General features: G+C 40.8%; 1 protein-coding gene across 2 annotated transcripts in view; it reads right to left on the bottom strand.

Annotated features, from left to right (window-relative positions):
* The window catches only part of dclk1a (doublecortin-like kinase 1a), a 46,438-nt gene that overhangs the window by 27,617 nt on the left and 4,669 nt on the right, over positions 1-14,152 (bottom strand). For both annotated transcript variants that reach the window (XM_035666301.1, XM_035666303.1), the window contains exon 3: positions 3,252-3,351. In XM_035666301.1, coding sequence (XP_035522194.1) covers positions 3,252-3,351 — 100 coding nt within the window. The remainder of the gene's footprint in view (positions 1-3,251; positions 3,352-14,152) is intronic.

Raw genomic sequence — 14,152 nt, 5'->3', positions numbered from 1 at the left:
TTAGACTGACATTCAAATTTCATGGATTTCTAACCGACTATTGCTAATATTTTGATTGATTTTGACCTTTAATCATGCAAGAAAACACGAAAGCACTAATGTACCAACACAGCTGTAATTGGTTTTACCTTCAGGTCCCCTGTAAAAATGAGTTCTGACCTTCACTGAGCTCGCTTTCCAAACGCAATTATTGTGGTGTTTCAGGAGTGACAGCTATGACTCACGGAGGTCTGATATTTTACAGACACACAATCTTGGTAAATGAGCCATGTGACGGTACTCACACACACTCCTTGCCTCCTTCATCCCCAAAACTTTGCTCTTCTCCTGTTCATTAACCCAACCCCATTATAGCTCATTACCATTTTAGACCAGGGGGAAGGGGAAATTATACACACTCTGCTATGTATACGTGTCTTCATCTGCATGTGAGCGTGTGTGTGCATGTGTGATTATCTGTGTGTGTGTGTGTGTGTGTGTGTGTTATTTGCCTGGTGGCAGTCGTTGTGGCCCAGTGATTAATGTACAATGCGGAGTGTTAACATGATGACAGTGTGCCAGAGCTGAGGCAGAGGCGATAATTATAGTGATGCTGAGAGGAGGCGAAGTTGTCTGCAGCTCTGACTCCGACTGTCTCTCTGTCGCATCTGTTTCATTTGTCGCTCTGCTTTCCCGTCTGTCTATTTTTGCATTCTGCCTCCAGCACTCTGTCTCCCAGGGCATGAGGAGGTGTCAAATAAATATATTTATTTAGAAAAAAGTCCCCACAACGTTACTCCTTTACCTTATGGTTAAGGTTATAAGACTTAGTTTTTGGTGAAGGTGAGGGCTGAGGTTAGGGTCTAGCATTAAGAATTAAGGAAGTATTGTAAGTCTATGCAATATCCCTAATGTAACAAGAACAAAAAAAATATTTTAAGAAATAAAAGAAAGATGTATGCGGAGAATGATATATTGTTTTTGAATGTTGATGATCACATCCAAAATTATTTTACTATTATTAGTAAATTAGTTGTTATTTCTACACAATCCACTATTAAAGGCTTTCATGTCCTTTGTAGTGAAATCAGTAGAGCAGGGTCATATTTGATGTCTCAAACTGTATTCCATTGCCCCAAATCTCCAGACATCTCAGTTTTTGCATCAAATTTTTAGTCTAAATGACCCACTGAGACACGTCTGAGCCTAGCCAGATACAAACTGGACCAATCAGCAATCTATGAGGTGTGTTTAGATGATGTATGATGATGTCAGTCCCTCACCACATCTTGAAACCTTAAACTACCTATTTCAATTAGGTGTATTTAAAATGATAAATAAAATAAATAGCAAATAAGACATGATTATGTGATATTTTTCATACTTTGTAAGTTGGTCAGGAGCTTGTGAATGCACCATTAACAACTGACCAGCATGCAATGGATTAAAATGGATTATGGGAAACTGAGAGCCATAGAAGATTCACTGGTTGTCTCCTCTGAAGTCAGAGAAAACAATGCCACATGTTGCATGTAGGAGGTTGTTTTGTGGTCTTTCTCAAGAGAAGAGAAGGTTACGAAAAAGAAATGTAATGGAAGCAGCTAGTTATTATATTTTGCAAATGAAAGGTGAGTAGTGGGGAAGAGAGGGAGGAAAAAAGGAAAAGAGTGACAAACGGGGGAAGGAGGTGGAGGCTGGCAACCCAGGTGGGATGGATATTATTTAATGGATGAAGGGATACAGGGGAAACAAATGAATTGAATAAACCTTTGAACAAAAGCCAGTGCACACTCATTCATGTAGGAGACAGGAAGAGGGAGGAGAGGGTGAGAATACAGATGAGCGCTAAATGGCAGGAGTCTTCAGACAGCGATGAAGGGGGAGACAGAAAGCAAGATACAGATGGGTAAAAAGGGGGCAGAACGTATTCTCAGCAGACCGCAGTGGAGAGACATACAGAGAAGAAAAGGAACAATGGTGCAATAGGTTAGACAATTAAGGCTTAAGTGCAATGGACCTGTTCTTCCAAGAAGAGAGAGGAGAAGAGAGGAGAGGAGAGAGTAATGAACTGTAATGAACTGGACAGCCTACATCGTCCTCTGCCACCTGAACCAGGGAGATGTGTCATAAAGAGGCAAGACGAGGGGTGCTATGCAACTGAGGAGACAAAGAAGATTTAAAATGTCTAAAAACAAATCAAAAAAAGAAAGAAAGTGACAGAAAGCTAAATAACTGTCAAAATAACAAATGTCTTTCATCTTATGGTCCAGTGTGTAGGATCTAGTGGCATTTGGCGGTGTAGTTCGGGATCAAAATGCCCTTGTTTCAGCCTCCCCTCCCAAGCGTGAAGGATAAACTACAGTGACGCACAAAGAACATAAACGTTTTTTCCAGCCAGTGTTTGGTTTGGTCACTTCAGGGCTAGAAACATAGCAGTTCAACATGGCAAACTCCATGGAACACAATCTGCATTGTCTGTAGATTAAAACTGCTCATTCTAAGGTAACAAAAACACAAGAATTCCTATATTCAGGTGATTACCTATGAATATTTTATTCCATTTATGCCAGTAGATGCTCCTAAATGTTACACACTGGATCTTTAAATATAACACAGTAAATGCACACATAAAAGGGAGATCACAAAATTACGCGAGAATCCATCTTGCCAGGCTTCAATTTATGCGTTTGTATAGTGGTACAGTGGTAGTATAGTCAGATGGTTCATACAGGGTAGTAAAATAAAGTTTCTCCATTGATAAAGGTTTAAAATACAGTACTTGCACACAAACATCTCAACAACTACATTATATTCAGGAAGTAGAAAATATTCAAATTTCTTGGTTAATGGTGAAATTACTGATTTTATAATTAAGACAGTTACAAGGGGCACTGCAGAATAGATTAACCTTTAGATGAGTATTATTTCTCTGCTCTGCTCTGATTGGACAACCTTTAAATATAAAAATTGTTGTTCACTATACTTAACTGCATGGCAATGTAACTATGAATTTGAGGCTAATTATTCCCTATTTTTTAGAATAATTAAACAGAATGAAGTATCACAACTACTCCTATTCTATCACAGTGTGATTGCACTGAATGGTACATTGCTCAACCTTAGAAAATAGCACACAAAGAAACAACTTGTAAACAATCAGCAAGCACAGCTGGGGGCAGGAAGGAAAGGGAGGAACATATGAGGGGGCACACTGAACAGTCAAATGTGAAATGTCAGCGTGGAAATGTCAGAGGAACTAGTAGTCGCCTCACCACTCTCATCCAGCATCAAGTCGTCTTGGTAGCGGAACTTCTCCGGTCCACACGCCACAAAAATGTCCTCATCGCCAAAGAAGTCTTGCAGACATGACACCTGGAAACAAAGACACACAGATGAGTTCAGTGATTATTTTTCCAATCCATGTCCAAATTGGATGCTTACACAGATGTCAGCCGCTGTAAGCAATGACACTTTTCTACGATTAGAGGCTGAATGTTTTTTTCAAGGTCACCTTAACTATTTGTTGATAGGCTCTCACAACAATTCCCCAGCTGGTCTGCAGATTTGGCCACTCAGATATCTATTTTTTTCTAGGTTACTGATACTGTGTACACATGTACAGTGCATATTGCACAGGCCACACTGCTCTACACAGGCTCACCAACTTTCACTGCTTGTGCTTTGGTGAAAAATGCACTAAGCCCCCGGAGATGGATAGGGAACACCACGGCTGTCTGTTTTTGCATTCTTGTTTTTATTTGCATGGATGCTTATTGGTGTCTGTGAATATCTGTGCGCATGCCTGACATGTCCCTGAGCTCCAGGGTTGAGTTGTTTCTGTAGTTAATCAGTCTATCAGCGACTATAAAGAGACCTTGCTGACTCACTAATTTTCTGATGTGCTGCAGAACATGCACCGGACATCCAGAGCAAGAGCAAGCAGGGGGGTCTGTTCCCTGAAGAGCATCTTATGAATGGTAATGAGTAACCACCTAACTAACTAAAGTAAGAAGAAAAAGAGTGCATACGAGGCTACAGAGAGGTAACAGATCCTTGTGAGAGAGAGGGTGTGAGGCAGAGAGAAGTCCAAAATAGAGATATCACTGTTGAATGAGTACTGAATTGACAAAGATATATCTGACTCACAGAAAGAAGAAAAAACACTATTTTGATGAGTCATTTTGTCATTCTTTGACTCCATACTGTGAAGTTAATACCAAACCTACAGTGGCATGGTTAAAAGGACTGATTTTTAAAACAGTAACTGGATGGTTAAAGACCCAAGGGTTTTTATTAAGAGGGTCTGTAGAATCTTAATTATTTTGTCTAGAGGTGCCCAATTAACACATAGTTCACAAATCTTCAAACTAAGCTCTAACATGTCAATTCTATCTGCACAAGACAGATGTTATTTGGTTTTTTACTGTAATCTTACTCTGCTAGAAAAAAAATGTAAGCAATAGGGTGTTTATTATAACAAATAGGCTAAGAAACACGCTGCTGCTCATTATTTTCTATTTGATTTACTTGGCAGCTAATTCCATATCTGATCTAAACTCTGCATGATTTACTCAAACAACTTTAATTACACCCCACAGGCCAACCATCACATTGAAATCCCAAGCAATCAATATTCCAAATTATATTTCACGATAGGCAACGGTACAGTCAGAAAGGGATTTACGGGAAGACAATAGTTTCATTCATCTGCTATGACAAATCTCCCACCAAAAACCTATTAAGAGCTATTATAATTTAGGCTGCATGCGTTAGCACCGCCTGGAGTTAACACATAAACACAAAGCTACCGTTATTACATTTTCATGGCAATTAACATCCAAGAATCCATTTAGATTCCTATTAGCCACTGATCAAAACCCCAAAAGAAAGTCACAGCTGATATAACAGCATTATCAACAAAATACCCAATAAACAGCGAAGAGGCCATCCTGTGTGTGTCTGTGTGTGTGTGTGTGTGTGTGTGAGGGGAGATGGGAGTCCTTCTGCTTTACCCCCCACAGATTCTAAATGAGCCAAAGGGGAGACAAAAAATAAATGTAATCTCAGACAGCCTCTCTGTGGAGTATGGATCGTTTTCATTTAACTTTTCAAATCAAGACTCGACTGCGTCTGTGTGCGTGTCTGCCTACTTTTGGGCACGCATTACGTGAAAACACACGTTTTTTGCACAGGCATATGTGTGTATGTGTCTGGGTTTGTGTGTGAGGAAGCGATATTCCAGTTTCATAACATGCATATTGCATATTGCTTTGTTCCCTGATATCCCCTGATAGTGTGCTGGTGATTATTTCAGGGGCGAGCAGCTCCACTTCCTAACAAGATGGCTGGGATACGATGCTGGTGCTGTTAACGCCTTAGCCACTTCTGCCTCTAATTATTTCACATTATTTTCATCTTTACATAAATTTTGTATTGCATTGTGTGGCATAGTTATAATATCTGTTGTGTCCACAGAGCACCCTAACTTTACTTTTAAAGTATTACATGATTGTTATAATAGTAATAGTATATATAATATAATATATATATATACATGTATAGTGTTGCTGTTCTTGGCTCTTATATTTCTTTGTCACATATTCATAAGTAGTGAAAATGTCTCCTTAGACTCCTGCCAAGACAAAACAATTAAGTTATTAATAAAAAAAAAACTATAACCCGCATATTCATTGATAATTAAAACAGCTGTTAGTTGCATTAGCACAAATATGTTGAGATGTACTAACAAGCTACCTATGTTGTTGTTTAGGCATGAGCGAGCTAGTACAACTACAAGCATTTTTCAAAGCATTTGATTTATTGATTTCTGTTGAAATGTAAAGAGAATTTCAACAAATACAACAAAAAGTGCTTCTGAAACACATTACCTACCCTAGCTTTAAGCTTGTGTTCTTTTGAAAGCTTTGTTCCTGTCAAAGGGGATTTTTGTTGGATGGGATCAGCTGGATGTGTGTTTGTTGCTCTGAGTCAGTCTGACCACATCCTCAGGTCAGGACTGCTGTTGCTACTGGAGTCAACCCAGAGGAGGTTGCTGGAATGAGGCCCTTTGAAGCTGCTCATCCCGAGATAGAAACTGTAGCCCACCAGAAATGTCGGGTAAACGGGGAGGAAAGAGCACATGCAGAATGTAATGAGAGTGACGTAGACAGAGAGAGGAATTGGGAAAGGAGAAATCAGGGGAAACAGGGACAGTCTTTATGTAGGGCAGCCTCTGAGGGCACCTTTAAGCTGAGGGTAAACTAATATGGAGCAACACACAAACACATACTGTATACTGGGAGGCGTGTGAAAAAGTATGGTTGCCATAGTGATAGTGCCCTCTAGGCATCGGTGCATGGCTGGTGCGTGCCACTGACTGTGCGATGTGCACACTGTGATAGAGAGCGCCATCATTCATATTTTATATACTATGTGCACGATACTCTACAGAACTGTGTCATTCACACAAATCCACACACAAACACATGCAAATGGTTAACACAGAAATACTCCTGTTTAAAAAAGAGAAGAAGTAGAGCTTTTCCCCAAATGCTCGGAAAGACAGACGGAACAATGAATGACGGTGAGGAGGGGGAGCTGGTAAAGGTGAAAAGAGATATAAAAATAAAACAAAAACAGTCAAAGATGAAACCAACTCGCCAAATCCCCCGAGTTAGAGAGGAAGCAAACAGACAGAGGGAAACGAGCAGTAGAGGAGGAGATCTATTCCTGACTGCTGCTCTGAGCCCTTCTCTGAGCCCAGTGACAAGCTGCTTTGATGTCTCTGGTGCTCCGTTCTCACAGAGAACCAGCGCGGTTACACAACATCCATGGCTGCTATAAGGACAGGAAGAAACAAACAGAGGGAAATACGGACTAAAATAAGATGATGAGAAACCATGCAGAGGAGTGTGGAAATTGGCAATTTCATAGCCCTGCCATCACCTCTCAGACATCTTTATTCGAGTAAGAAATGTGGCTTTAAGACTTGGTCACGATGATCAAAGCACTTGCTTATATTAAAAAGGATCTTTACATTTCCATAAACGATTTATTCAAGTATTATTTTGGTTCAGAGCAAAACAAAATTAAGACAAGGAGCAAGGCAGAAGGTTGACAGGTTTACTTATTGTGTGTCAACCTCTTCCCTTATTGTCTAATGACACCATGATTGACAGCACAGTTTACTACTACAATGGTGCTATACATGACAAAAGGAGAAATGGACATTTGTTTGATAGTTAGTCATATTCAGAGGTTACAACAACAGTAAAGCAAGAATTACATAGAGAGGCTGAACCAGGTGTCATGTCTCATAAATGTGACCATCATATCCTCCTGAAAATGTCTTATGCAACAAATAATAGCTCACTATAAGTATTTGTCAGTAAACCTTTTCACGTTCTCACTACGCCATCTAGTGTAGAATCACGAAACACCTGCCAAAGTGTGCTTCTCTCTTTCCCTGGTTTGTTTTTCTTCTCTTTCTTTCTTGCTTCTCTGACACCAAATGCAAATCACATTTAAGGAATCAGCTGGTTTTGGTCAGATACCGTGCTGCAGGTTTGCATAACATTGCCGCAAAATTGGATCACAAACTGAGGCACACAATCACCACATGGTGGCACTGTTAAACACATGATGTGGAGAGATTGCTACACAACAAGGACTCAACTACAGTACCACCAGAAAAGCAGGGTGATAGGCAATCTAGATGTCAGTTACTCCAATAGACAGAGCCAATGTCGAAACTATGTAGGCACACTAACCACCATTTTTAATCGAGGCTTGAACAGAGAAAGAGAGAGATAGGCATAGACAGTTTCATACAAAGAAAGAAAATGGTAAAAGTATAGCTTCTCACTCACATGAAAATAGGCTGAACATTGTCTACAGCATAAAAGCTCAAATATCAACATGTGAAACACACGGTGACTTAAAACCACATGTGGTTTTATTTGAGTAGGCCGACCACAGCAGCAGATAGATTAAAACATTTGAAATCTGTGTTTGGTGTATGTCATGAGGGATGCCTGTGGAGCTGCTGTGCAGATTTTTTAGTTTGTGCTCTCAGGGACGCGAGCGGAAATGCTTGAGACCAACAGCTGTAAAAGTAAATTAAAAATCAAGCCTACAGGGACGGTGAACACTATCTCATTTCACTTTTTAACACACAAACACGCGGCATGTGTCATAATCTTAATTGTTATTTTGTAAGGACATGCACAAATTACTATGCAGCTACAAACACACAGCTACAAGCCCCTCCTGAGCACCCCGGTGGTCTAAAATCTTAGCTTTTTGTGTTCAAACAGTCTGTCTGGTTCTTGCCAGCAGCTCCTGTGAATCAGCTGTGGGGAACAAATGATCAGTGACAACACCGCTCACTCTGCTCATTTAGATTGGCTATTTCTGTCTCCCTGTCAGATCTCAGGTCTACTTGAGATCTCATCTGTCAGCTCCTCACTTTTTAGTTTCTGACAACCACTCAGAGGTAGCTGAAGTGTAAATGTGTGAGGGCACACGGAAGGGTACAGTCCTTACCTCTATAAAATAAGCAATGGAGAGTTTAGCTAATTTGTGATGGATGTTTTTCAGTATATTCTGACATTTTATAGTCAAACAACTAATTGATTACCTGACATATTAATCGATAATTAAAAATATATATTATATGCAGCCCTAATTACAATACACTGAAAATATAATCAATTTAACTGTTTTTTGTCTTTACAATACTCTGAAAATATAATTTAACTGTTTGTTTTTTGTCTTTACAATACTCTGAAAAAATTATTTAACTGCTTGATTTTTGTCTTTACAATACTCTGAAAATATAATTTAACTGTTTTTTGTCTTTACAATACACTGAAAATATAATTCAATTTAACAGTTGTTTGTCTTTCTCTGAGAAGACACAGAGGCTTTTCTATGACACTAAAACAAACAGACGGCTACATAGGCAGAAAAAAAGAAGAAATTGGAGACTCAACCACTAATCTCCTGTGCCACAATAGACTCACAGTGGTTACACAGAGGACATGGTGAGATCAACATTATCCTGCCCACAGAAAGACCACATTTTGGAGGGACGAGCTGTCACTGCACTCTGCCAGGGGAGATTAGCCCAGTGGAGCTGTCCACGGTGCTGAATCAACTGCAGCTGGGCATGTCATCCCGCTCTGAAACACTTACCACAGAGAGACTGAAGAGACAGACAGGCAGACGGACAGTGGATAGACAGACAGATGGATGCTGAAAGATGGGCGAACTGACACAGGAACAGATGGATGTACTGATACAAGATAACGGGAGACAGAAACAGAAAGGACAAAGCATTTGTTGCAAACATGCAGAGCCTCTGAGGCAATGGACTGAAAAGAAGCAAAGGAACGAAAATGACAGACAAAGCATGAATATTTACACAGCAGTGTGTTGGAGCTGCAACAGACATCATCAGTGTTTCAGAAGTGTTTCAGTATGTGGCCAAGGGATGGGATCGTGATCAATATAACTACATGTGTTTGACATTCATTTGCAAAGGACAGGGCACTCTGTGTTGTGGGGAAACCTATTCTCTACTATCCTTAAAAGACAGTAATTTCATAGAAATTAGGTCAATATATCTGCATTTACTAGTCAGTTGTATTGTATTATTGTGATGATTACATAAGTAAAATTAATTGCACATGCCCACTTTTGACAGAAGATATTCCCTAACATCCATAATGCCCACCAATCTGACTCCAGTACAGCTCTTAAAATATGCTGTCAGCTGGTACTTTAGGCTCTGTAGGGGCAAATCCCTTCTCACTTTTAGAAATATATAGCATATTAATCTACAGGGGAAAAAAAGGGAGACACAGACAGGCAAAGAGCAATGCGGCCTGACAAGAGGTAGGGCAGACAGAAATCAATCTGAAAGAGGCAAGAGGGGAGGATAAAACCATCGCCGCCCCAAGGGAGAATTCACACACCCACCGCATGACCCCCCGCTGCCTCAATCAGCACAGCCCCGTTTCATCAGACAACTGGCTGGAGTGTGTGGAAGTCAGGAAGAGCTAAACAACAAACAGAGGAAAAGAGAGCAGCGGTGACGTTAGGCCAATTAACTGTGCAGCGGGGCTGAGTTGGCACTGGTGTTGCTGCGTTCACCTCAAACCAGAGCAGCAGACTGGCTGCCTGGCTGCTCTCTTGCATAACAACTTACGTAACAGTTTGTGCTCTCCACGGGAGGATAGCAAACTTTCTTTTGGAGATGTGTTTCTCTGAGCGCGTGCATTTTCCAGTTGTTCATGTGTCTAAAGGGGGCCAAACTTTTTGCTATCATGAAACGAAATAAAAAATAAGGAAGCACGCAGAGCTGTTCCCAAAAGGACATAAATAGGACACGACATGGCATAAGCATCAATTTCCATTCCCTCTTCCAAGCCTTTTTAGGCTCTCCTCGTCTCAACGTTGTCTCTCTTGTTGCATTCAACATCTGATTTGTCAAGTTATCTCATACTGTTTTGCTTCTGACTCTCTCTCTCCTTTAACCTAAATAGGTCAGTCCTTCACTGGTTGCTATCTTCTCCCCCTTATTGATCTCCAGCCCCTCTTCAGTCTGACGGCGTTAATCAATTTTCAAGTATGAGCATGAATGTGTGAGCGTGTCTGTGTAAATACAAATATATGATGGAAGACATGACAGAGGAAGACATGAAAAGTACTGTACGAGGAGACAGCAGGAGATCAGTGGGTGAGTGAGTGAGTGAGTAAGTGAGTGAGTGAGTGAGTGGGAGTGAGTTTGTTGTTTGTTAGTTTAGTTAATTGACCTCAATACAACAATTAAGGCTGCAGCTAACAATTATTTCCATGATCAATTATTCTGCTGATTAGCCTTAAGCCTATCTTGCTTTGTCCAGCTAAGACCTGAAGATGTTCCATTTACTTTTACAGAAGACAAAGAAAACCAGCAAATATTCCTAGTTGACAGGCTGGCAGGAGGGAATTTTTTGGCAGTTTGGCTCAGATAAATCAAAATAGTAGCTGATTAATTAGATCGATCGGGTAATCAATGAATCTGCTAATAATTTCAGCTCTGATAATACCTGTGAAGAAAATATGACTCCCATCCCAGTTTAGTTGCAACAACACAGGGAAGACAAACATGCCCTAATTGCATATAAATCAAGCAGTTTTGATCATGTAGTAAATTTAGTGTAAACAGTCAAAACAGACAAATAGAAGTAAAGTACAATATGAGGTACATTTAAAAATGCCAACATTCAGACTAACATTGTGACCTATGAGTGTTATACAGACTTACTGACAGACAGACAGACAGACAGACAGACAGACAGACTGTAGAGGAGGTATTCATGACTGGAAAAATAAATATACAGTATATCAGTGGACAGTGGTGTGTTGGCTGATGATAGCTCAGACAACAACAAATACACAATGCAAATTGTTGCATTGTTAGCAAAGCACAAAATGTCATTTGGCCTGGAGAAGCATTGTTTTCTTCTAATGTCTTCAACCTGGCTTCTTAGTACCTCCCTCACGAGTCATGTTTTTGGAGGAAAATAACCTCAGACAGTCGAGTTATGTCTGTCCCGCTCTTTAAGCAACTAAAAGCATGAAGCTGGGACACAGTCTTTCAAATGCAGATTCAGTTGAGAAAGATTAGAGAGCGACTGAGTCAGGAAGTGCATGAGTCAGACAGGGTGCGTGTGTGTCTGTGTGTGTGTGTGTATGTGTGTGTGTTTGATGAAGTAGTGGTGTGACTAGGTTCTGAACAGTCTGCCACTGCTGGAAACGTCTGCCATCGATCCTAATTTGGCAGCAAATCCTCTGACTACAGACAGCCCTCCAATCTGCCACAGTCACTCTGCTGGTAGACACACAAGCTAAGTAACTGAAACAGAGAGATACAGACAGACAGAAAGAAAACCAATCCAAAACATGTCTAAATAATATTTTTACACACACAAAACAGCAGTTTAATTTTCTGCAGAGGGTTGCTCTACAAGCCAGTTATCATCAATGTAATTTACTGCAAATATGCTGTGTAGTAGCAAATACACTGTTTAGGTGCAAGACACACATAGACACCTTCCCTCTCGCACACACACACACACAATGCTGTGCTGAGTAACTGTGACTCAGCAGAGCAGCAGGAGCAGATGGACTTTGCTTCCCACAATCCTCCTATGCAGAACAAAAAGTGACATCATCAACATACAGTCCATCAAATAAAGATTAAATGCTTTGAACATAATCCCTGCACTTTATAGCACACAATATTTTTTAAGCGACGTGTCTGTAGCATCTTCTCTACAGTCACTGCAGAGCTGGATACTGGCCAGTAAGGGGGAAAAAGTGAGAGACAAACTCAGAAAAAGAAATGAAAATGGAGGTCGGATGGTGTGGCAGAGGGACACAAAGTGAGACAGAGGGGAAGAGGGAGGAGAGAGGGAGAGACAGAGAGTGGGGGAGAGAGAGAGAGAGCGATGCCATATGTTGCAGCTCCTGGATTTGGGGGTGCATGCAGAGTGTGCTAATTAAATGAAGACTAAATGGGCATAAAAACAATGGCATGTTGACAGCAAGAGGCAGACAGACTGAGGAAAAAATTAAGTAATGAAGGGCGAGAGAAAGAAGATCAGAGGAGGAATGGAAGCCTGATGGACATGAAGAGGGCACATTTGTTGATGGGAAGAAAACGAAATGTTACGTAGGAGGAAGGATGCAGATAGAGACAGAGACGCAGAAACAGTATTGGGCGGAGAGAGAAAGTGAAAATAAAAGGGGAGACAGAGAGAGAAAGGGGGCTGCAGAGAAAAACAGAAGAGGAAGATAAAAGGATATTAAAAGCTCTTCAGCCTTGCCAACAAGGAGAAGAACAGGCCAACAATGCGGTTTGAGAAGTGAGAGCTGCACTGCAGATAGTGAACAAGTGGTTCATCCACACTCTTCTCCTACATATAACCTCCATTTAATTAGTATGAAAACATGTCACAGTGTAAGTTCCATGTATAAAAATGGGTGGACAAAAACAATGACAATGCCAACACGCCGTCATCTCAGTTTAACATGTTAGCATGCTAACGACAGGTGATGTCATTAGTTTTGCAGGTATTTGGTCGTAATCGTAAACCAAAGAAAATGAAGTTCCTGGGCGCTCTGAGTGAATAAGTTGTCATCTAGGAGACAGGTTGTGTCTAATGAAAGACGCTAGTGAGCTGCAGTGAAAACTGTAGTATCCAGTGTGTTTGGAGATTGAAACAAACTAGAGACAAAAGGGCCAGGTTATCTCTGCTGCTTTGATTTTGACCATTCTTTTTTTTTTCCATCTAAATAAAAAGTCCACTCACTTTATGTAATTCAATAATAAATTGCAGGACTACTTCATGCACTGGTTGATAATTGCCTGCAGTTAATGGCTAGTGATGCATGAGCAGAAATCTGCATGAGTCCATTAAAAAGAGTGTATGTCACTATCTGTGCCTAAGTATGCGTGAGGCATTCGAGGCTCAAGGCCGGCAGCTGGGGTCCGACATAGTGGAGTCTGTGTGTGTGCGTGCCTGTGTCCGTGTGTGTGCGTGCCTGTGTCCGTGTGTGTGTGTGCCTGTGTCCGTGTGTGTAAACAGAGCTTAGATGTATTATTAGGCCAGCCATGTCCGTGCCCTAAGCCACTTACAGCTTGTCTATCTTCTTGATCAGACCAGTCAAGTTACACCATCACACCATGCCACTGTATGACATCACAGCAGGTTGGACGGTTCCTAGGCAACTAGATCAAATCATCATAGAAACTGGCCAAGGTAAAGAGCTTGCCGAGAGGCTGTGGTAACTCCAAAGAAGAAGGGACGGAGCTAAAAATACCACCTATCAGATACAGTGAGACTTGAGACAGTGAGAGAATCAATATAGCAGTGGGGGTGGAACTCGATATATTCTTTCTCAGTCTCGTATTGCAGACTGAAATACAATATCCAAAACGATCAAAGTAGAGTAAGCTCCAAGTGGGCACATATCAAATGCTCACAGAGACTTGTTCACAGGCTGTCATATGTTGTCTCCTCTCTACCTCCATCTCATTATTATCTGTTATCCCAGAATACTGCCAAATAAATGATTTAAAAGTGATAACATTGAAAAAAAAGGGAGCATACCTATGTTCCCC

Source organism: Morone saxatilis, unplaced genomic scaffold (genome assembly GCF_004916995.1).
Source record: "Morone saxatilis isolate NCDOM2014 unplaced genomic scaffold, NCSU_SB_2.0 Contig20, whole genome shotgun sequence".
Classification (NCBI taxonomy): domain Eukaryota; kingdom Metazoa; phylum Chordata; class Actinopteri; family Moronidae; genus Morone; species Morone saxatilis.
Note: the sequence above shows the minus strand (reverse complement) of the source record. Positions and strands in the feature narration are given on the sequence as shown.